At 41.5% G+C, this 24,533-nt stretch overlaps 1 protein-coding gene across 2 annotated transcripts; it reads right to left on the bottom strand.

Moving 5' to 3' along the window:
* Window positions 1–652: 652 nt before the first annotated feature.
* On the bottom strand, window positions 653–19,852 carry dnase1l1l (deoxyribonuclease I-like 1-like). 2 transcript variants are annotated; one of them, XM_014147468.3, is made up of 9 exons: window positions 19,696–19,783; window positions 19,284–19,440; window positions 13,093–13,181; window positions 12,757–12,843; window positions 12,469–12,596; window positions 1,628–1,740; window positions 1,295–1,452; window positions 1,052–1,148; window positions 653–942 (listed from the first exon to the last, which is right to left on the bottom strand). In XM_014147468.3, exons 2-9 carry the CDS (start codon window positions 19,419–19,421, stop codon window positions 862–864), a joined length of 891 nt encoding a protein of 296 aa, XP_014002943.1. In that variant the 5' UTR covers window positions 19,422–19,440; window positions 19,696–19,783; the 3' UTR covers window positions 653–861. The 2 variants fall into 2 exon arrangements, with proteins under 2 accessions (XP_014002943.1, XP_014002944.1); XM_014147469.3 differs by lacking the exon at window positions 19,284–19,440 and having other exon boundaries at window positions 19,696–19,852.
* Between the last annotated feature and the right edge of the window lie 4,681 nt (window positions 19,853–24,533).

Raw genomic sequence — 24,533 nt, 5'->3', positions numbered from 1 at the left:
TTGTTTACATCACTGTTAGTGAGCATTTCTCCTTTACCAAGATAATCTATACACCTGACAGGTGAGCCATATCAAGAAGCTGAACAGCATGATCATTACACAGGTGCACCTTGTGTTGGGGGCAATAAAAGGCCACTAAAAATGTGCAGTTTTGTCACAACACAATGTCAAAGATGTCTCAAGTTTTGAAGAAGCGTGCAATTGCCATGCTGACTGTAGGAATGTCCACCAGAACGGTTCACTGAGAATTGAATGTTAATTTCTCTACCATAAAGCTGCCCAGGACCTCCACATCCGGCTTCTTCACCTGCGGGATCTTCTGAGACCAGCCACCCGGACAGCTGATGAAACTGAGTATTTCTGTCTATAATAAAGCCCTTTTGTGGGGAAAAACTCATTTTGATTGGCTAGGCCTGGCTCCCCAGTGGGTGGGCCTGGCTCCAAAGTGGGTGGGCCTATGCCCTCCCAGGCCCACCCATGGCTGCGCCCCTGCACAGTCATGTGAAATCCATAGATAAGGGCCTAATGAATTTATTTAAATCAACTGATTTCCTTATGTTAGTCTGAGTTAGGGATTAATCCAAAGTAGAATTCATTCTACATCACAATATTTAGATATCCAATAAATTAAGTTTATTAGTCTCTGTGTAGACAAAGATACAGTATGTTTATTTCCTTAATAGTATATACAGTTTAGTACACTATAAATTCCAACAACAATCACTATCATTTTTTTCTAAACTCCTACATAATTTAATTTAAGTACCTAAAATAAATTGAAATAAATAAATACAACTGAAATAATTGGGAGTAAAAACATGATTGCAATGGTTGTTGGTAATGTTGATGGTGCAGTGGGGTCTAAAGTTCATGGCGCAAGAGATAGCGATGGATGGGCTTCAGGTCAACTTCTACTGGGAAGTGGTCGCTGACTTCCAAGGCCTAAATGTAAACAAACAAATAATCAATCAGTCAATCAAAAGAATACAGGTTAATTTAAACGTATATCATACATATCAACTGATTTCAAATGTCTGAGAAGTTAAGTTACCTCGTCTTCAGTAAGGTGGAACTCCTCTTTAAAGTTGAAGGGTTTAGCTGAATCTGGAACTATCCCAGAGATCATCTCTCTGCCATGGATAACTATCCTGGAGTATGACGTATAGAGAGAGGAGGCATATCATGATTACAGTAAGAAGAAGAAGAAGCTTCACCCACAGATAAACATACAGAACACATGTACCAGCACACATCCAAGTCTTGTACAATGATTCTATTGTCAGGGGTCACTGACCTGTCGTAAGCGCAGTGTGTCTTCTGCCGGACGGTTGTATCCTGTTCATCTCCAATCAGCCAGCGGAACTTGGGGTCGCTTCTCAAACGCACAGCTCTAAAGCCCTTGATGGTGATGTAGCTGCAGGCTGCGTTCAGGTCCCCTAAGATCACCACATTCTAGAGGAAGACAAACGAACAGTATCAAACAAATAAACACAAAACAGGAAGTTACAGTACATTGACCTCAATGGAATAGTTAGTTATTATCAGGAGAATAGGAAGGAATAAGATTCTAGAAATCTGAGGAGCTTCTAATAATGTTATCTGATATCAATGATTTAAACTAGCTAACCTCAGTCTTCCACTTCTTGCAGATCCCATTGAAAACAGTGTAGAGTTCATCAATCTCTTTCATTGCCGTTTTGGGACAGGTGTGTTGGCCCACCAAGACAAAATCCTTCACCACTGCAGAAGGAGAGATTTAAAAGAAATTCCTCTCATATCATTTTGTAATTTTGGAAGTTTGATAAGACTATCTTAGCCTTGTCCCAGATCTATTTCTGACAGTGTTGTCGAGTCTGGTCTCGAGACCACATGTTGAGTGTCATGATCTTGTCTCGGTGTCGGATACATTTCTACTCAGTCTGGACTCGGTCTCAGACAGTGAGGACTTGTCATTTCCTCCCGAGACAAGCGGAATATTTGTATTTGTATTTATTATGGATCCCCATTACATTACATTTCACAACAGAATTTTGCAACACATTAAGTGTGTGGCCTCAGGCCACTACTCTACTACCACATATCTACAACACAAAATCCATGTGTACATGTGTGTATAGTGTGTATGTTATCATGTGTGTGTGTCTCTTCACAGTCGCTGCTGTTCCATAGGGTGTATTTTTTATCCGTTTTCTTTCAAATCTAATTTTACTGCTTGCATAAGTTATTTGATGTGGAATAGAGTTCCATGTAGTCATGGCTCTATGTAGTACTGTGTGCCTCCCATAGTCTGTTCTGGACTTGGAAGAGACCTTTGGTGGCATGTCTTGTGGGGTGTCTGAGCTGTGTGCTAGTAGTCTAAACAGACAGCTCGGTGCATTCAACATGTCAATACCTCTAACAAATACAAGTAGTGATGAAGTCAATCCCTCCTCTACTTTGAGCCAGAAGAGATTGACATGCATGTTATTAATGTTAGCTCTCTGTGTACATTTTAAGGGCCAGCCGTGCTGCCATGTTCAGGGCCAATTACAATTTTCCTAAGTCCCTCTTTGTGGCACTTGACCACACGACTGAACAGTAGTCCAGGTGTGACAAAACAGAGCTTTATTATAGAAATACCTCTCCCCATCTTGGCTACTGTTGCATCAATAGGTTTTGACCATGACAGTTTCCAATCCAAGGTTACTCCAATCAGTTTAATATCCTCAACTGCCTCAATTTCCACATGATTCATTACAAGATTTAGTTGAGGTTTAGGGTTTAGTGAATCATTTGTCCCAAATACAATGCTTTAAGTTTTTGAAATATTGAGGACTAACTTATTTCTTGCCAGACATTCTGAAACTGACGGCAGCACTTTGTTAAGTGTTGCAGTGATTTCACTTGCTGTAGTAGCTGACGTGTATAGTGTTGAGTCATCAGCATACAAAGACACACAGGCCTTACTCAGAGCCAGTGGCATGTCATTAGTAAAGATTGAAAAAAGTAAGGGGCCTAAACAGCTGCCCTGGGGAATACCTGACTCTACTTGGATTATGTTGGCGAGGCTTCCATTAAAGAACACCCTCTGTGTTCTGTTAGACAGGTAACTCTTTATCCACAATATAGCAGGGGATGTAAAGCCATAACACATCAGTTTTTCCAACTGCAGATTATAATCAATAATGTCAAAAGCTGCACTGAAGTCTAACAAAACAGCTCCCTCAATATTTTTATTGTAAATTTCTCTCAACCAATCATCAGTCATTTGTGTAAGTGCCGTACATGTCGAATGTCCTTCCCTATAAGTGTGCTGAAAATCTGTTGTTAATTTGTTTACTGTGAAATATCTTGTCAAACACAATTTTTCCCAAAAAAGTTTACTAAGGGTCGGTAACAGGCTGATTGTGTCACACCCTGATCTGTTTCACCTGTCTTGTGCTTGTCTCCACCCACCACCAGGTGTCTCCGAATCTTCCCCCATTATCCCCTGTGTACTTATACCTGCATTTTCTGTTGGTCTGTTGCCAGTTCGTCTTGTCAAGTCTTACCAGCGTGTTTTCACATTTTCCAGTATCTCTAGTTTCTGTTTTCTAGTCCTCCCTGTTCTGCCCTGAGCCTGCCGACTGTTCTGTCCCATATTGACGCTGCCTTGGATTACTGACCCTTGACCTGCCGTTTGCCTGCCCCCTGTTTTGTAATAAACATCTGAGATTCAAACTGTCTGCTTCCTGTGTCTGCATCTGGGTCTTATCCTGACTCGCGTTAGATTGGTCGGCTGTTTGAGCCAGTCAAAGGTGCTTATCTATTCTTGGGTAGTAGAATGACTTTTACTTCCCTCCAGGCCTGAGGGCACACACTTTCTAGTAGGCTTAGATTGAAGATATGGCAAATAGGAGTGGCAATATCGTCCGGTATCATCCTCAGTAATTTTCCATCCAAGTTGTCAGACCCAGGTGGCTTGTCATTGTTGATAGACAACAATTTTTTCACCACTTCACGAATTGCAATTATAATTTTTTTTGTTCATAATTTGGTGAGTAATGCTTAGATATGAAGGTTCAGAATTTGTGGCTGTCATGTCATGTGATGTGATTGTGATGCCATGTCTAAGTTTGCTAATCTTGCCAATGAAAAAAATCATTAAAGTAGTTGGCAATATCGATGGGTTTTGTGACAAATGAGCCATCTGATTCAATGAATGATGGAGCTGAGTTTGCCTTTTTGCCCCAAGTTTCATTTAAGCTGCTCCAAAGCTTTTTACCATCATTCTTTATATCATTTATCTTTGTTTCATAGTACAGTTTTATTCTTCTTTTTGTTGGGTTTAGTCACATGATTTTCTCAATTTACAGTACGTTTGCCAAACGGCTGTGCAGCCAGACTTATTTGCCATTCCTTTTGCCTCATCCCTCTCAACCATACAATTTTTCAATTTCTCATCAATCCTCAGCTATTTAACCGTTTTTACAGTATTTCTTAATTGGTGAATGTTTATTAGCAATTTCATAAATATGTCAAGTTCAGCGTCTGGTTGCTCCTCATTACACACCACAGATCTTCAACATAGGAATCACTACAAAACGTATTGTATGACCTCTTACACACTACATTAGGCCCAGCCTTTGGAACGATGGTTTTCCTAGATATGGCTACTGTATTGTGATCACTACATCCCATGGATCTGGATACTGCTTTCGAGCACATTTCTGCATCATTAGTAAAGATGTGATCATCACATGTTGATGATTTCATTCCTGTGCTGTTTGAATATATCCTGGTAGGTTGACTGATAACCTGAACTAGGTTACAGGCACTGGTTACAGTTTGAATCTTATTCCTGAGTGGGCAGCTTGATGAAAGCCAGTCAATATTTAGGTCACCCAGAAAATATACCTCTCTGTTGATGTCACATAAATTATCAAGCGTTTCACACATAAACTCAGCAAAAAAAGAAACGGCCCTTTTTCAGGACCCTGTCTTTCAAAGATAATTTGTAAAAATCCAAATGATTTCACAGATCTTCATTGTAAAGGGTTTAAACACTGTTTCCCATGCTTGTTCAATGAACCATAAACAATGAATGAACATGCACCTGTGGAAGGGTTGTTAAGACACTGACAGCTTACAGACGGTAGGCAATTAAGGTCACAGTTATGAAAACGTAGGACACTAAAGAGGCCTTTCTATGGACTCTGAAAAACACCAAAATAAAGATGCCCAGGGTCCCTGCTCATCTGCGTGAATGTGCCTTAGGCATGCTGCAAGGAGGCATGAGGACTGCAGATGTGGCCAGGGCAATAAATTGCAATGTCCGTACTGTGAGACGCCTAAGACGGCGCTACAAGGAGACAGGATGGACAGCTGATCGTCCTCGCAGTGGCAGCCCACGTGTAACAACACCTGCACAGGATCATTACATCCGAACATCACACCTGCGGGACAGGTACAGGATGGCAACAACAACTGCCCGAGTTACACCAGGAACGCACAATCCCTCCATCAGTGCTCAGACTGTCCACAATAGCCTGAGAGAGGCTGGACTGAGGGCTTGTAGGCCTGTTGTAAGGCAGGTCCTCACCAGGCATCACTGGCAACAACGTCGCCTATGGGCACAAACCCACCGTCGCTGGACCAGACAGGACTGGCAAAAAGTGCTCTTCACTGACGAGTCGCGGTTTTGTCTCACCAGGGGTGATGGTCGGATTTGCGTTTATTGTTGAAGGAGTGAGCGTTACACCAAGGCCTGTACTCTGGAGCGGGATTGATTTGGAGGGTCCGTCATGGTCTGGGGCGGTGTGTCACAGCATCATCGGACTGAGCTTGTTGTCATTGCAGGCAATCTCAATGCTGTGCGTTACAGGGAAGACATCCTCCTCTCTCATGTGGTACCCTTCCTGCAGGCTCATCCTGACATGACCCTCCAGCATGACAATGCCACCAGCCATACTGCTCGTTCTGTGCGTGATTTCCTGCAAGACAGGAATGTCAGTGTTCTGCCATGGCCAGCGAAGAGCCCGGATCTCAATCCCATTGAGCACATCTGGGACCTGTTGGATCGGAGGGTGAGGACTAGGGCCATTCTCCACAGAAATGTCCGGGAACTTGCAGGTGCCTTGGTGGAAGAGTGGGGTAACATCTCATAGCAAGAACTGGCAAATTTGGGGCAGTCCATGAGGAGGAGATGCACTGCAGTACTTAATGCAGCTGGTGGCCACACAAGATACTGACTGTTATTTTTGATTTCGACACCTTTGTTCAGGGACACATTATTCAATTTCTGTTAGTCACATGTCTGTGGAACTTATTCAGTTTATGTCTCAGTTGTTGAATCTTGTTTTGTTCATACAAATATTTACACATGTTAAGTTTGCTGAAAATAAATGCAGTTGACAGTGAGAGGACGTTTCTTTTTTTGCTGAGTTTATTATCCAGATACTGACTGTTAGCACTTGGTGGTCTATAGCAGCCTCTTACAAAAATGGGCTTTAGGTGAGGCAGGTGAACCTGTTACCATATTACTTCAACAGCATTTGACATGAGATCCTCTCTAAGCTTGACAGGAATATGACTCTGAACATAAACGGCAACACCTCCACCATTGGCATTCCTGTCTCTTCTGAAGATGTTGAAATCATGTTTTGCTACCACTGTATCATCAAAGGTACTGTATTATCTAAGTTTAAGAGATAGTTAGTCAGTATATGAATGTCATATGTTACTAGCAAGTTATTGAATTCATGAGCCTTGTTTATTAGGCTACATATGTTAATGTATATGTTAATTTGGTGCGGCAGGTAGCCTAGTGGTTAGAGCGTTGGGCCAGTAACCGAAAGGTTGCTGGATTGAATCCCTGAGCTGACAAAGTAAAAATCTGTCGTTCTGCCCCTGAACAAGGCAGTTAACCCACGGTAGAACATCTTCTGTTTCCAAAAGGTGTTATTTATAAAAGTTATGCCAACAACGCTTAGGTGTGTAATGCCAGTAGCTTGATGAATATTTCACAGCAGCGGCCCAGCAATGTTATCGGGCCTGCAATAATTGGCCGCTTTTTAAAATAATCTTTCAGACCTAGAATCAGTTCTTTAAAATAAATATCCTCAACACTTTGTCTCTCTCGTTGAAAATCCAGCTCATCACTCACGCGCATCGCTCCAGCGCTCCATGTCCTTTACTACTGCTCTGTTAAAAACTTCTCTATACTAAAAAAAAATCCCGTTACAATTTCGCTCCATTCATTCAAATCACCATATAACCAACACCGATCTTTTTTTGTGACTTCCTGGACCTACCGATTGGTTTTTAAGTATTGAAACTAAATCATATGGATTTGAATGAAAATGATTTGAATACACATGAAAAGGTGAATGTAAGAAGCGAACACCATTTCAAATAGGCTACATGTCATGTTAAACAGCATATAAACACCTGTTCTGCCAGTCACATTCTGTTAAAGGTCCTCAAAGCACACACATCCCTGGGTCTCTCCTCTTTCCAGTTCACTGCAGCTAGCGACTGGAACGAGCTGCAACAAACACTCAAACTGGACAGTTTTATCTCTCTTCATTCAAAGACTCAATCATGGACACTCTTACTGACAGTTGTGGCTGCTTCGTGTGATGTATTGTTGTCTCTACCTTCTTGCCCTTTGTGCTGTTGTCTGTACCATGTTTTGTGCTGTTACCATGTTGTTGTCATGTTGTGTTGCTAACATGCTGTGTTGTCATATGTTGCTGCCAGGCAGGTCTCTCTTTATGTAGTGTTGTGGTGTCTCTCTTGTCGTGATGTGTGTTTTGTGCTATATTTTTATTCGATTTTTTAATTTTTAATCCCAGCCCCGTCCCCGCAGGATGCCAATTACCTTCTGGTAGGCCGTCATTGTAAATACGAATGTTTTCTTATCTGGCTTGCCTAGTTAATTAAAGGATAAATTAAATAAACACTCTAGATAGGTCAGGGGCCAGACAGGGAGCCTAAGAAGGAACGGAAATGAATTATTTAGGCTATATTACTTCAATTAGTTCAAGGCTATAGCCTACAAAGAAAGGCATCGTGAAGTATTTGCGAGTGCGACATAATTGGCTGGTAGGGACATAAAGCGCGCAGCATTTTAACAACATTTCGTTGTATTAAATAATTATAGGCTATACATTGCGCATATAGGCTGTGACTTACTTTGAATTAAAAAGCCTACAAATTAAACCAAAAGTGCCTTTGAATTCATTTTTAAATTTCAAAAGGCACTCGCACATCTGAGCAATCTTATTTTGCAGGTGCATGGCAACAGTAGAACAAGATGAAGGAAAAAAGGAAACCGCACACTGCTCTTGATAGTATCAGGCTATTTTTATCACCCTGTTCCAAATGGTGGCTATAAATGCAGAGGATGCGCACAGTGCAACAATATGATGAAGTGTGAATATGTCTGCCACCCACATAACAGGAAAACGGTTCCAAATAAATGACATTATTACGTGTTCCACCACCCATGTTATTTACATGATTAAATGTCCATGTGGGCTCTGCTATGTAGGTAAAACCTCTCGTTCTCTCAAATAGAGAATCAATGAACATAAAAGTTCAAATCAGGAGAAACGACAGGGATTATCCAGTCGCAGTACATTTTAATGACCTAAAGCATGACATTTCTACCTTTAGATGATGTGGTATAAAGTTAAGATATCAGACAGGGGAGGTGATATTAATAATACTCTGAGTAAAAGAGAATGTTTGGGGATTTTCACCCTCCAGACACTATTTCCTAAAGGACTTAATGATGAAATACCTATGTATGTTATGTTGTAAATTTGAACATGAATTATGCCCCTATTTATGATTACTCTGATGCTTTTTGTACGATGTACACAATGATTAATGAAAACTTGCTCGGTAGGTTTATGTCCTCATTGTGGTTTTACACACTTTATTTGAATATTTATAAAATGCATATTGTTATATTTGGTATCACTTATTTGTTTTTCCTTCGCCTCCAACCCCCTTCGATGCGTGGAACGGATGTGGGTGGGGCTAGGTCTAGATAAGGGTGCTCTTTTTTTTTTAAACTCACAAAAGCTCTGACGAAGGCCGATACTTAAAGCTTATTAAAGATCAGTGATACTATCAAGAGCAGTGTGCGGTTTCCTTTTTTCCTTCATCTTGAATTCATTTTTAGAAACACGAGTTAGGCCAGTCTGTGACTTCAGGCTCATGCGATGGTGCAAGGGGAACAGGTGTTGTGCTGAAAATCTCCCCACTGACAGAATCCCCCCCTTTCGCGTTCTTCATTGCTGCGACTTGCTTGATAGTTGAGATTTATGCTCTTCACTCGGTTCTCAGTATAGCCTACATTTCACTGATCTTAGTAGCAGAAAGCATTTCTGTGTGCAGTTTTCGGTTTGGCTATTTGTTTCAAGTGTATTTTTTTCAGCGCCCGCCAACACCCGGGAGCGCCCCGTTCCGCCCCCGGCAAGATGCAGCGCTGGGCTGCTGCTCATGTCGCCCGTACCTAAATCCGCTACTGATATGTATTAGTCTATAAATAAATCTCTTTGACAAAAATTCGTCATCTCTCCCATGTCTTATTTGACTAGTATTTTTTTTTTAAGTGTAAGGATAATAATTCAGCCATAGTTGTTCTGAAATGTTTATTGCTTGCCTACATTTTACTCCCTCCTCTATGTTTAATATAACACACGTACATTAATGATTAATTTCGGTTGCCTATCATGACGAAGTTTGTTCTATAGAAATTATGACTCTGATGTGTGTCACAGAAAGTATTGGACTCTAGCCACAAAATTAAGGAAATCAGAAGGGTGAATTCTGGCAGGGGGAGATTTTCGGCACAACACCTCCCAGCAGCGGAGAATTTCCTCTACACACTTGCAGATACACTGGAGATGCTAAACACCCCTTTGGCCACTCTTGCCAGGCTGGACAGATCAAATGGAAAGCTCCTTGAACGTGGGAATATGCCAGGCCTATTGGTTCAAAATCAACTATGGCCTACTGTATAGATAATAGAACGAAAATGAACGAAAAGTTTACGAGATCTGATTTTTTAGCTTATAAATACTTCTCTACAATAACACACGTCGTTATCTACGCAACTCATTCCTTTATTCCAGCATGTACACCATCCTACTTTTAAGATAAGTGTATTTTCAGATTCCACAATGATTCTTTAGTTGTGGATGTTTCATGAAGCCAGCGTGTAACAACTGTCATATCCCGCGGTTAGAACAAAGGCATCCGGTCTGTAACTTAACAGTATAGTACCATACCAGCAGGTGGCATCCAAGCCTTACACATAACAGTGGACACTACATCACCACACTCCCTCTCTTGCTCTTGGACCTCATTCTTTGTAAGTCACCTTGATTTTGCACCTGTGTGTTTTATCAGTTTCTTTATGAAAATATTTAGCGAACTGCATGACAGTAGCTAAAGCAAGTGGCTATTAGCAGCACACAAGTAGACTACAATTGCATGCTGGGGCGGGTATTCCCTGAGCTCCTGAAGTAAGCGAAATTGGAGCGGGCGTGAAAGCCTATGTCTAGCCTTTGTGAATCTCGCTCCACGCTCCAGTCAAATTGGGCACTCTCTGCTCCTCGCTCTGTTCCAGCCCCGCTCAGCTCACATCATCTGGCTGGTAGTGAAGAGTGGGGGGAATTGTTTGAAAGTTGCGCACTCCCCCCCGGCGAATTGTAACAGTCTTTATATATAGACATGTTTGGGCAGTGGCGAACGGTGGCTATTGGACCTTCCAACACGTTGTACCAAATTAAAAAATCATAAAAATAACTGAATGCACCCAACTGAGTCAAACCGGCCTGAGGCTGAGCCGAGCTTCGAGCTGCCACTCAAACAGAGATAACACACACATGGATAATGCTACCAACAACATAGCCCCCATAGTCCAACAACACAGTCCATAAATCCAGAATAAATTAAAGAAAGCTACAATATTGTCACGACCTGATCTGTTTCACCTGTCCTTGTGATTGTCTCCACCCCCTCCAGGTGTCGCTGATTTTTCCCCAGTGTATTTATCCCTGTGTTTCCTGTTTCTCTCTGCCAGTTTGTCTTGTATGTTTCCAAGTCAACCAGCGGTTTCCTGTTCTCCTTCTTTTTGCGTTCTCCTTTTTCAAGTCCTCCCGATTTTAACCCTTGCCTGTTTCTGGACTCTGCACCCGCCTGCCTGACCATTCTGCCTGCCTTGACCACGAGCCTGTCTGCCACTCTGTACCTCCTGGACTCTGATCTGGTTTTGACCTTTTTGCCTGTCCACGGCCATTCTCTTGCCTACTCCCTTTGGATTAATAAACATTGTAAGACTCCAACCATGTGCATCTGGATCTCGCCTTGTGTCATGATACAATATTATATAGAGCCATTATTGCATGGAACTCCCATTCCATCTCATATTGCTCAAATGAACAGCAAACCTTTTTTTTTTTTTTTAAACTGATAAAGCAACACCTCATGGCACAACGCCTCTCCCGTATTTGACCTAGATAGTTTGTATGTTTTGGTTTGTGTTTTTAAACTGATGTACTTCTGTCCTTAAGCTGCTGTTGTCTATTAACGTTCTGTATTATGTCACGTTTCATGTCCTGTGTGGACCCCAGGAAGCTGTGGCTTTTATTGCAACAGCTAATGGGGATCCTAATAAAATACCCATAGCAACAACCACAACCAGACTGTTTACCCAACCCTTGTGGTAGCCTGACACCATCACTCTCACACTATCACACAAAAGCGACAACAGTGACACGTCCAAGGATGTTTGTAACGGGCTCCTGATGTTGTAAGGCCAGCGCCCATTATACCAGCGCACTCCATATAGGATTGCACTTTTTGTAAAACACATAGGACCGATATATTTTTTTTATATTTAACTAGGTAAATCAGTTAAGAACTAATTATTTCACCATTCTGTATATCTAAAGGATCCACATGTTCTTCTGAAATATGAACATGGAAATCTTGGATTTGTTGAAGTATTATTATGTTGTCGATTTGACAAAATTACAATCATGATCTTGAGTTGAACTCGCATTTTTCTGTTCAAGGTGTCTAGGTCTTGAATCGGTCTCGCCCCCCTCCGGTCTAGGTCTTGAATCGGTCTCACCCCCCCTCCAGTCTAGGTCTTGAATCGGTCTCGTCCCCCTCCGGTCTAGGTCATGAATCGGTCTCCCCCCCTCCAGGTCTAGGTCTTGAATCGGTCTCCCCCCCTCCGGTCTAGGTCTTGAATCGGTCTCGCTTTAGGTAGTCACGAAAACAACACTGGTTTGTGCTGTCTTGACAACCGTCATGGTCAATGGCTAGCAAGACAGCACAAACAGATGTGAGACCAGGCTAGGGCTATCTGTCTAAGTTATCCTAAAATCCTTTAACACATGGCATGTTCCTGTCTCCAAATTGCATGATATGAGATGATATCACATTTTAACTTAAGCCAGTGATCGATGTATTGAAGGTTCTCACAGGTAGTGGGTGAATGGAACCGGACAATGAAAGGCTCTCTGGAGAAAACCTCAGTGTCGTTATTCGTCCCCTCTCCTCCCTCTATCTCAGGATACTGGCAATGCTCTCGGACCTGCAGCACATCTTTCCTAGAGATGATTCAAGCCAATTAATCAATCACCTAACCAACCAACCAATCAAACGAGAGAGAGTATACTTGAAATGAGGAGTGCTGTTAGTGTTTTAAAGATTTTTTTATCTAAAATGTAAAGTTTAATGTAAAGCCTGTGTAAAAATGTAATGGCTTACTTGTAAATGTAGACATATTGCTCTTTGTAAGTTTTCTTCCCCAGTCTCTTACTCTCCACGTAGGAGTACGCATGTGATTTGTCAAAGCTGATGGTGGAATGACAAACAGACATCAGGTGACGATTAGAACCCTAACCGTGACCAGACTTAATCTGTACGTACTGTAAATGTGTTATAAAGGAAAGGCTTTATTCTGTAATGGCTGACCCCGCTGTATATGTATATGTATTACTTCAGGAAACATGTTAACCTGACTCACTCTCTCTGCATCATCCATATCTAAAAACATAACACACATTTTAAAAAAGGTCAACAAAGCAATTTCAATTTATGTACCTGTTAAGATCTTTCACCAGTGTAGGTATTGCTTCACCTTTTGCGTCTCGGACCTCCTGGATCAAACACAGGTCACAGCGAGCAAGAATCTGGGAAGGGGAGGGAAAAAGCTTTTGGTTATATTGTTGGATATCAAAATACCATAATAATGAACACATAATAGTTGTGACCAGAGTACGTGAGCCGAGATGAGCAGTTGGAAATCACTCTCATGGTGCTGCATGTATTTTCCTACCGCTCCAAGCCTCCACTATAAACGCTCCATGCGCAAAGGGAAAACATGCAAATTCGCTCCATTCATTAACATCACCATTTAACCAACACCCATCTATTTTCTGTGACTACCTGGACCTACCAATTGTTTTTTAAGTATTGAAACCAAACCATATGGATTTGAATGAAACGTTTTTGAATAAACATGAAAAGGTGAATTTAAGAAGCGAACATCGTTTCAAATAGGCGACATGTCATATTAAACAGCATATAAACACTCTATATAGGTCAGGAGCCAGACAGGGAGACTAAGAAGGAAGGCAAATGAATTATTCAGGCTATATTATTTTAAGGCTATAACCTACAAAGAAATACATTGTGAAGGATTTGCGATTGCGACACAATAGGCTGGTAGGGACATAAAGCGCGCAGCATTTAAACAACATTTCGTTGTATTAAATCATTATAGTCTATAAATTGCGCATATAGGTTGTGACTTACTTATTAGGCTGTGACTTACTTAAATATATTAAACGAGAAATGACTTATTAGTGCCTTTGAATTCGTTTTTAGAATTCGTTTTTAGAAACACGAGTTTGACCAGTCAGTCTGTGGCTTCAGATTCATGCGATGGTGCTTGGAGAGCCGGTGTTGTGCTGAAAATCTCCCTCCTGACAGAATTCTGCCCCCCCTTCGGGTGGACGCGCACGAACTCAATTCTTCATTGCTGCGACTTGCTTGCTAGTTGAGATTTCTGATCACGTTAGGCTGCGTTTCATTTTTATTTTTTATTTTATGTCGGTTTGATCGCGGGGGAGGCACGAGTAATGTCTGCAGTTTTCGGTTTGGCTATTTGTTTCAAGTGTATTAGTCTATAAATAAATCTCTTTGCCAAAATTCGTGATCTCTGCCATGTCTTATTCCACTAGTAGTTGTTCTGAAATGTTTATTGCTTGCCTACATTTTACTCCCTCCTCTATGTTTAATAATTTAACACACATACATTCAATATTCATTTCGGTTGCCTATCCTGACAAGAAGTTTGTTCTATAGAAAATATTTGACTCTGATGGGTGCCACAAAAAGTATTTGACTCTAGCCACAAAATTAAGACAATTAGAAGGGGCGAAGGATAATAAAATGAAACGTAGCCTAACATGAACAGAAATCTCAACTAGCAAGCAAGTCGCAGCACTGAAGAATTGAGTGTGTGCGCGTTCAAGCGAGGGGGGGGGGGGGGGGGGTCTTGCGGGGGGAGACTTTCGGCACAGCACCGGCCAGCAGCGGAAAACTTTCTCTCCACATCTGCAGAGCCACGGGATGCTAAACAACCTTTTGGCCAGTCTTGTCAGGCTAGGCAGAGATGCAGAGTTGTTTTTACACATTTCTATAGGTAGGCCTAAAGGTTTTTAGACAAAATAACCCAATCAAAACGGAAAGCTCCTTGAGCGTGGGAAAATGCCAGGCCCATTGGGCCAACATAAATTATGGCCTATTGTTTAGAAAATGAACGAAACGTTAAACACAGTGGTCGCCAATCGACCGGTCGATCTTTAAGGCATTCCTAGTCGAACACCAAATATTTATGTAGAAAAGCCAACGAACGATAAAGGCTTGCGCTCCTTTTTAAAAATCGTGTTGAGCTGTTGAGGGTAGGTGCACTTGATTCAAAAGTCCTGCGCACCGGGTAGAAAAGTGTTCCCATGAGATAAACTCCGCCTACCCGGCGGACCGGCGAATCTGTGACTAAATCGAGTGCACCTACTGCGCTGCCCAAATCGGATAGCTCAAATCATCGTGGCTACAGAGCTTCCATGACCCTGGCCACAGCCAAGTTTAACAGGCTACTAGTCTACGTAAGATGTAACAACTTTTCAAACCATGACCACAGAGAGACTGTCAGCGAATACATCAAAGAGCTGCTGTTTTTATGAGTGAGTTCATCTTCAACGCTATTACAAAACGCGCTTCTCCGTACTTCCGCTCGGGCTGCAGCTGAATGAGTAGCCAAATATCGATAGCCCTGCGTTTTATTATTATTAGCAGCTCGTCGTGTCGATTTTAATATTAAGAAATATTTCACTTTCTCTGGTCATAGGAACAATGTGAATTTGTGCATGAGGCAGATGCGGTGCGACTCGAGTTTCGCCATCAGGGGGAAGACGGTGTCCCCTCTCTCTGATCAGTCTCACCGGAGGAAAGGAAGGAGAGAGCAGGGACGGTGAAAAATCGTTTTGAACGGTCATCCAACTCGGAATTCCAAGTCGGAGACTCGGGCATCTTTCTAGAGCTCCGACTTTTCGACCTGAAGATCACTGACGTCGTGATTTGATCTCGTTGACCACCAGATGCAGGCAGTGGCGGTTCTAGACCATTTCAACTGGGGGGGGCCAAGCTGGGGCCAGTTGTACTGTTAGAGGGGCCAGTTACATTAGACGTTATTGTTGTCATATCGTTTTCTTCGCAGGCATTAGCAGGCAAAATACCATGTTCCGCGTTGCCACTGTCTAATAATGGATGTAAAAAAGAATGATAGCAAAAAATTCATACTCCACATTTAGGGGGGCCACAAGGGGTCCAAAATTGTTGGGGCACATCCCCCCCCCCCCATGCAGGTACCATTAGTCCAGTAAAATAAAAAAGTGAATTATTTTATTTCATGCTCCACAGTGCCTCACAAGTGCTTAACCAACTGATCTATTTTGTTATCAAAGCTCGAGTTTTTAAATATATTATGGTCTGATTAACAATATTCGCAGGCCAATCATATAGCCAATATGCTGTGATAATGTATTAGTCCTACTGCCCAAACCTCATTCTTACAAAACTGTTTGTGTCAGGTTAATGTAAAAAATAAAAAATCTGAGCTGTAGATCTCAGCTTGCTTTTTGATTTCGAAAGTGATCTTGACTCAGAAAAGGTTGATAACCACTGGTTTAAGAGATATGATTTTTAGCTTATAAATCCTTTGCTACAATGACACACTTAGAGACTTACACTTACTACCCACCTCATTCCGTTCTTTTAGCATGAGCACGTAGTAAGTACATCATCATACTTTTAAGATAAGTGTATTTTCAGATTCCACAATGATTCTTTAGTTGTGGATGTTTCATGAAGCCAGCGTGTAACAACTGTCATATCCCGCGGTTAGAACAAAGGCATCCGGTCTGTAACCTAACAGTATAGTACCATACCAGCAGGTGGAATCCAAGCCTTACACATAACAGTGGACACTACATCACCGCACTCCCTCTTGCTCTTTTAGTAGTAGCTGTCTAGTTTAGTTGTTTAGTTGCAGCTGTCTAGTTGTTTAGTAGTAGCTGTCTAGTTTAGTAGTAGCTGTCTAGATTAGTAGTAGCTGTCTAGTTGTTTAGTTGTAGCTGTCTAGTTTAGTTGTAGCTGTCTAGTTTAGTAGTAGCTGTCTAGTTTAGTTGCAGCTGTCTAGTTTAGTAGTAGCTGTCTAGTTTAGTTGTAGCTGTCTAGTTTAGTAGTAGCTGTCTAGTTTAGTGTAGCTGTCTAGTTTAGTGTAGCTGTCTAGTTTAGTAGTAGCTGTCTAGTTTAGTTGTAGCTGTCTAGTTTAGTAGTAGCTGTCTAGTTTAGTGGTAGCTGTCTAGTTTAGTGGTAGCTGTCTAGTTTAGTAGTAGCTGTCTAGTTTAGTAGTAGCTGTCTAGTTTAGTAGTAGCTGTCTAGTTTAGTAGTAGCTGTCTAGTTTAGTTGTAGCTGTCTAGTTTAGTAGTAGCTGTCTAGTTTAGTAGTAGCTGTCTAGTTTAGTGTAGCTGTCTAGTTTAGTAGTAGCTGTCTAGTTTAGTAGTAGCTGTCTAGTTTAGTAGTAGCTGTCTAGTTTAGTAGTAGCTGTCTAGTTTAGTGGTAGCTGTCTAGTTTAGTAGTAGCTGTCTAGTTTAGTGGTAGCTGTCTAGTTTAGTGGTAGCTGTCTAGTTTAGTTGTAGCTGTCTAGTTTAGTTGTAGCTGTCTAGTTTAGTGGTAGCTGTCTAGTTTAGTAGTAGCTGTCTAGTTTAGTGGTAGCTGTCTAGTTTAGTGGTAGCTGTCTAGTTTAGTAGTAGCTGTCTAGTTTAGTTGTAGCTGTCTAGTTTAGTTGTTTAGTAGTAGCTGTCTAGTTTAGTGGTAGCTGTCTAGTTTAGTGGTAGCTGTCTAGTTTAGTAGTAGCTGTCTAGTTTAGTAGTAGCTGTCTAGTTTAGTAGTAGCTGTCTAGTTTAGTTGTAGCTGTCTAGTTTAGTAGTAGCTGTCTAGTTTAGTAGTAGCTGTCTAGTTTAGTTGTAGCTGTCTAGTTTAGTAGTAGCTGTCTAGTTTAGTTGTAGCTGTCTAGTTTAGTTGTTTAGTAGTAGCTGTCTAGTTTAGTTGTAGCTGTCTAGTTTAGTAGTAGCTGTCTAGTTTAGTAGTAGCTGTCTAGTTTAGTTGTAGCTGTCTAGTTTAGTGTAGCTGTCTAGTTTAGTGGTAGCTGTCTAGTTTAGTAGTAGCTGTCTAGTTTAGTTGTAGCTGTCTAGTTTAGTAGTAGCTGTCTAGTTTAGTTGTTTAGTAGTAGCTGTCTAGTTTAGTAGTAGCTGTCTAGTTTAGTTGTAGCTGTCTAGTTGTTAGTTGGTAGCTGTCTAGTTTAGTAGTAGCTGTCTAGTTTAGTTGTAGCTGTCTAGTTTAGTAGTAGCTGTCTAGTTTAGTAGTAGCTGTCTAGTTTAGTGGTAGCTGTCTAGTTTAGTAGTAGCTGTCTAGTTTAGTGGTAGCTGTCTAGTTTAGTGTAGCTGTCTAGTTTAGTGTAGCTGTCTAGTTTAGTGGTAGCTGTCTAGTTTAGTAGTAGCTGTCTAGTTTAGTAGTAGCTGTCTAGTTTAGTGGTAGCTGTCTAGTTTAGTAGTAGCTGTCTAGTTTAGTAGTAGCTGTCTAGTTTAGTAGTAGCTGTCTAGTTTAGTTGTAGCTGTCTAGTTTAGTAGTAGCTGTCTAGTTTAGTTGTTTAGTAGTAGCTGTCTAGTTTAGTGGTAGCTGTCTAGTTTAGTAGTAGCTGTCTAGTTTAGTAGTAGCTGTCTAGTTTAGTGGTAGCTGTCTAGTTTAGTGGTAGCTGTCTAGTTTAGTAGTAGCTGTCTAGTTTAGTGTAGCTGTCTAGTTTAGTAGTAGCTGTCTAGTTTAGTGGTAGCTGTCTAGTTTAGTTGTAGCTGTCTAGTTTAGTTGTAGCTGTCTAGTTTAGTGGTAGCTGTCTAGTTTAGTAGTAGCTGTCTAGTTTAGTGGTAGCTGTCTAGTTTAGTGGTAGCTGTCTAGTTTAGTAGTAGCTGTCTAGTTTAGTGTAGCTGTCTAGTTTAGTTGTAGTAGTAGCTGTCTAGTTTAGTGGTAGCTGTCTAGTTTAGTGGTAGCTGTCTAGTTTAGTAGTAGCTGTCTAGTTTAGTTGAGTAGCTGTCTAGTTTAGTAGTAGCTGTCTAGTTTAGTTGAGTAGGCTGTCTAGTTTAGTGGTAGCTGTCTAGTTTAGTTGTTTAGTAGTAGCTGTCTAGTTTAGTGTAGCTGTCTAGTTTAGTGTAGCTGTCTAGTTTAGTAGTAGCTGTCTAGTTTAGTGAGTGAGCTGTCTAGTTTAGTGTAGCTGTCTAGTTTAGTGTAGCTGTCTAGTTTAGTGGTAGCTGTCTAGTTTAGTAGTAGCTGTCTAGTTTAGTAGTAGCTGTCTAGTTTAGTAGTAGCTGTCTAGTTTAGTAGGTAGCTGTCTAGTTTAGTAGTAGCTGTCTAGTTTAGTAGTAGCTGTCTAGTTTAGTGTAGTAGGCTGTCTAGTTTAGTAGTAGCTGTCTAGTTTAGTTGTAGCTGTCTAGTTTAGTGGTAGCTGTCTAGTTTAGTGGTAGCTGTCTAGTTTAGTAGTAGCTGTCTAGTTTAGTTGTAGCTGTCTAGTTTAGTGGTAGCTGTCTAGTTTAGTGTAGCTGTCTAGTTTAGTTGTAGCTGTCTAGTTTAGTTGTTTAGTTGTAGCTATCTTCACAGTTCTTGTCTCTTACACCTACCTTGATCAGAATTCCCATAACCTTTTTGTTGTTAGCTTTCGCCTCCCCAAAGCTCTGAACGTTGAAGGCACAAATTTTCAGTGACATTGCAATGTGCCACAGTCCCACAAAACACGTCACAAGAACTGGCCACTTCATTCTGTTTTGAATAGGATTTCTGTAAACACAGTAAAACAGTAGAGCTGCTCAAAATTATGTTTGAATTGTGACAACATAAAAACATGTTCGTGGGCCTGTATTTGTCTGGGGTTATAGATACTCATCCATAACTAAGTTTGTACTAGATCAGCTGTGTAGCTTAACGTTTATATTTCCGTTGTATAATATGTCATTCATATTGCGTAATAATCTGTAATATTCATCGAATTAGACATCCTTAATATTACTCATTTGAAATCAGAATATCTCTTACCCTCTGTGCTAGTTTCTCAGGTAGGTCAGCCCTAGTGGAGGGAAGAGCCGTCTCCCGAATGTCCTGTCCTGTGCTATATTGGGAACATACAGGTAACATAGAGGGTGAAAGACATGAGATTCTGCGTCCCAAACGGCACCCTATTCCATTAGCCCCAACTGTCTTTTACTCATAGGGCTCTGGTCAAAAGTAGTGCCTATATAGGGAACAAGGTGCCATTTGGGACACAAACATGGGGCAGAGGGCAGGGGTCTGTTGTGCTGTGTCAGTGGGAAATTCAGAATGGAGCTCTATCTGGAAACGTTTGCTATACCACTGAACACAGTGGCTCAATGGACTCCATCACACATTCAGAAACTTCTGCTTCTGACTGACTACACACACACACACACACACACACACACACACACACACACACACACACACACACACACACACACACACACACACACACACACACACACACACCCACATTGGCTACACCACTGAAAACACACAGGCACAATGGACTTCATCACACATTCAGAAAGTTCTGCTTCTGACTGACTATTGTCTCAAAGGTGAAGTGCTGCCCAACAATAGACCAGAGAGAATCCATATGATACTAGGACTATGAATAAAAGACTGCCAATCATTCTTCTAAATCTGTGAGCTAGATCAGGGGTTTTCAAACTTTTCCATGTCAAGGACCCCCAACTATGATCAGCCCCTGGCCCAACGAAATATTTTCACCCTGTGCATTGTAGCCATTAGACATTACATTTTAAGATTTCAGGGGGTAGTTAAGGTACAAGGAAATAGTTGTGTTTTCAGCCCCTCTAGTAAAAAAAATAGCTTTCACTTTGTAGTGTTTATGAATTACCACTCAGACACAATAATAAGGAATACACTGTGGGTCTATGGCCAAGTCTGTCAATGATTACTAGACAATCAAGTGTATAGTATCCCGTTGGTAGTGCTGAGTAAGGAAACTGGTCTTTAAGTAAAAGTATATAATTTTGTGCATATTTTAAGTAAATCGTTTCTTGTTCTTTGACAAAACGTGGGGTTGTCTGATGTTTTAAGTATATTTTTCTCACACTTTTAGTGTTTATTTTCGGCAGTTTAGAAATAATCTGTTTTGTTGCATTAAATGTATCCTTATACGCTTCTACCATGGAATACTATGTGGATTTATTTTAATACGATCATATTTGAAATAGCTTACAATACAGGATCTTCTAAGCATTTTTTTTATCAAACAATAAAAGCTTAACAAGTAGATACATTACCACATAAAATGGATTTAATGAAGAAAAAAAACAGAAATTCTTAAAGGGACCCTTCACCACTTGAACCTCTTATCCATTTTTTTTTTACAGCCCCATACAAGTGTATACATAATACGTGAAAAAAATATTGAATGACTTTTGTTTATTTTTGTCACGATTTTCAGATAAGTTTGTTCAAGCTTGTGAAGGGAATACCGCTCCTCTTGATCGTAGTAAGTTCTGATAGGAGCCTGTTTCAGCTGTAAACAGCTGTACTGTTTTTAACATTTGGGGCCGATTTCCAGTACAGATGAAATTATACCTAGTCCTGGACTAAGAAGCACTCCTCAAATGAAAGTGTTTCTTAGTCCAGCACTGGGTTTAAAATGTGTCTGGATAAACCAGCTCTGGAAGTTGTCATGACATGTCTGTCATTTGTGACACTATTGTGGACTTTTCCAGTAAATGTAATGTTTTACCACAGATGGAGGAACCATTAATATCAGACTGGGGAACCATAAAGATCAGACTGGGGAACCATAAAGATCAGACTGGGGAACCATAAAGGTCAGACTGGGGAACCATAAAGGTCAGACTGGGGAACCGTAAAGGTCAGACTGGGGAACCATAAAGGTCAGACTGCGGAACCATAAAGGTCAGACTGGGGAACCATAAAGGTCAGACTGCGGAACCATAAAGGTCAGACTGGGGAACCATAAAGGTCAGACTGGGGAACCATAAAGATCAGATTGCGGAACCATAAAGATCAGACTGGGGAACCATAAAGGTCAGACTGGGGAACAGACTGGGGAACCATAAAGGTCAGACTGCGGAACCATAAAGGTCAGACTGGGGAACCATAAAGATCAGACTGGGGAACCATAAAGATCAGACTGCGGAACCATAAAGGTCAGACTGCGGAACCATAAAGGTCAGACTGCGGAACAGACTGGGGAACCATAAAGATCAGACTGGGGAACCATAAAGGTCAGACTGGGGAACCATAAAGATCAGACTGGGGAACCATAAAGGTCAGACTGGGGAACAGACTGGGGAACCATAAAGGTCAGACTGCGGAACCATAAAGGTCAGACTGGGGAACCATAAAGGTCAGACTGGGGAACCATAAAGATCAGACTGGGGAACCATAAAGGTCAGACTGGGGAACCATAAAGGTCAGACTGGGGAACCATAAAGGTCAGACTGGGGAACCATAAAGGTCAGACTGCGGAACCATAAAGGTCAGATTGCGGAACCATAAAGATCAGACTGGGGAACCATAAAGGTCAGACTGGGGAACAGACTGGGGAACCATAAAGGTCAGACTGCGGAACCATAAAGGTCAGACTGGGGAACCATAAAGATCAGACTGGGGAACCATAAAGATCAGACTGCGGAACCATAAAGGTCAGACTGCGGAACCATAAAGGTCAGACTGCGGAACAGACTGGGGAACCATAAAGATCAGACTGGGGAACCATAAAGGTCAGACTGGGGAACCATAAAGATCAGACTGGGGAACCATAAAGGTCAGACTGGGGAACAGACTGGGGAACCATAAAGGTCAGACTGGGGAACCATAAAGATCAGACTGGGGAACCATAAAGGTCAGACTGGGGAACCATAAAGATCAGACTGGGGAACAGACTGGGGAACCATAAAGGTCAGACTGGGGAACCATAAAGATCAGACTGGGGAACCATAAAGGTCAGACTGGGGAACCATAAAGATCAGACTGGGGAACCATAAAGGTCAGACTGGGGAACCATAAAGATCAGACTGGGGAACCATAAAGATCAGACTGCGGAACCATAAAGGTCAGACTGGGGAACCATAAAGGTCAGACTGGGGAACCATAAAGATCAGACTGGGGAACCATAAAGATCAGACTGGGGAACCATAAAGATCAGACTGGGGAACCATAAAGGTCAAGCCAACTATGGAAGGACAGATAGTTGGGTTTGCTCACATGGCATTTGGGATACATGGCGTGTAAGTAATACCAACTGCTACCATGCTAGTTAACTAGATATTTTGTCTTACAAGTAATGTTATTCTTTTTACAGCTTTTCAGTCATATTCCAAAATGGCACTATTGGTTGAAAAGACGTTAGGCTGACATCTTTTGTTATGTCATAGCAGTGGTGTAAAGTACTTAAGTAAAAATAATTTAAAGTAATACTGAAGTAATTTTTTTGGGGTATCTGTATGTTACTAATTATGTTTTTGACTACTTTTACTTCACTACATTCCTTAAGAAAATATTTATCTGAAATCCAAAAGTCCTCCTTACATTTCGAATGCTTACCAGGACAGGAAAATGGTCCAATCCACGCACTTCTCAAGAAAACATCCCTGGTCATCCCTACTGCCTCTGATCTGGTGGACTCACTAAACAGAGAACATCCCTGGTAATCCCTACTGCCTCTGATCTGGAGGACTCACTAAACAGAGAACATCCCTGGTCATCCCTACTGTCTCTGATCTGGTGGACTCAGTAAACAGAGAACATCCCTGGTCATCCCTACTGCCTCTGATCTGGAGGACTCACTAAACAGAGAACATCCCTGGTCATCCCTACTGTCTCTGATCTGGTGGACTCACTAAACAGAGAACATCCCTGGTCATCCCTACTGCCTCTGATCTGGAGGACTCACTAAACAGAGAACATCCCTGGTCATCCCTATTGTCTCTGATCTGGTGGACTCAGTAAACAGAGAACATCCCTGGTCATCCCTACTGCCTCTGATCTGGAGGACTCACGTAACAGAGAACATCCCTGGTCATCCCTACTGCCTCTGATCTGGAGGACTCACTAAACACACATGTTTCATTTGTAAATTATGTCTGAATGTTGGACTGTGCCCTTGGCTATCCATAAATAAAATAAATACATTTAAAAATGGTGTCGTCTGGTTTGCTTAATAAACTCAGCAAAAAAAGAAACATCCTCGCACTTCAACTGCGTTTTATTTTCAGCAAACTTAACATGTATAAATATTTGTATGAACATAACAAGATTCAACAACTGAGACATAAACTGAATAAGTTCCACAGACATGTGACTAACAGAAATGGAATAATGTGTCCCTGAACAAAGGGGGGGTCAAAATCAAAAGTAACAGTATCTGGTGTGGCCACCAGCTGCATTAAGTACTGCAGTGAATCTCCTCCTCATGGACTGCACCAGATTTGCCAGTTCTTGCTGTGAGATGTTACCCCACTCTTCCACCAAGGCACCTGTGATAAGGGAATTTATATGTTTAAGGTAATGACTAAAGAATTCCACCCTGAAGCGTAATTGATGGATTGTGTAACATATATAATTAATAATTAGAATGATAAACTACAGTCCAATAAGGTTTGGTCGAGACAAGTAGAAATGTGTGTGTGTGTGGTTTGTTCGAGACAAGTAGAAATGTGTGTGTGTGTCTTAAGAAAACACAGAGAACAATTAAACTATTCATGACCTGACCCGGTTAGAACTCTGAGAAACTTACGGCAGGAAAGGGAGTCCCGTCAAGGTCCCTCTAATCTCGGGAGGATAGAACTGCCAGCTTGGTAGTGATAGACGAGGAATGTAGGAAT

The sequence above is a fragment of the Salmo salar genome, chromosome 15 (genome assembly GCF_965601325.2).
Source record: "Salmo salar chromosome 15, fSalSal1, whole genome shotgun sequence".
Classification (NCBI taxonomy): Eukaryota; Metazoa; Chordata; class Actinopteri; order Salmoniformes; family Salmonidae; genus Salmo; species Salmo salar.
This window is presented reverse-complemented; position numbering and strand designations above follow the sequence as displayed.

Excerpts from the sequence above, each read along its gene's own strand:
- dnase1l1l (XM_014147468.3), bottom strand. The coding sequence starts at position 19,421 with ATGAAGTGGCCAGTTCTTGTGACGTGTTTTGTGGGACTGTGGCACATT. Across the intron at positions 1,453-1,627 it reads GCAAGAAGTGGAAGACTGAG|AATGTGGTGATCTTAGGGGA; the intron begins GTTAGCTAGTTT and ends GTCTTCCTCTAG. Across the intron at positions 1,149-1,294 it reads ACACACTGCGCTTACGACAG|GATAGTTATCCATGGCAGAG; the intron begins GTCAGTGACCCC and ends GTCATACTCCAG.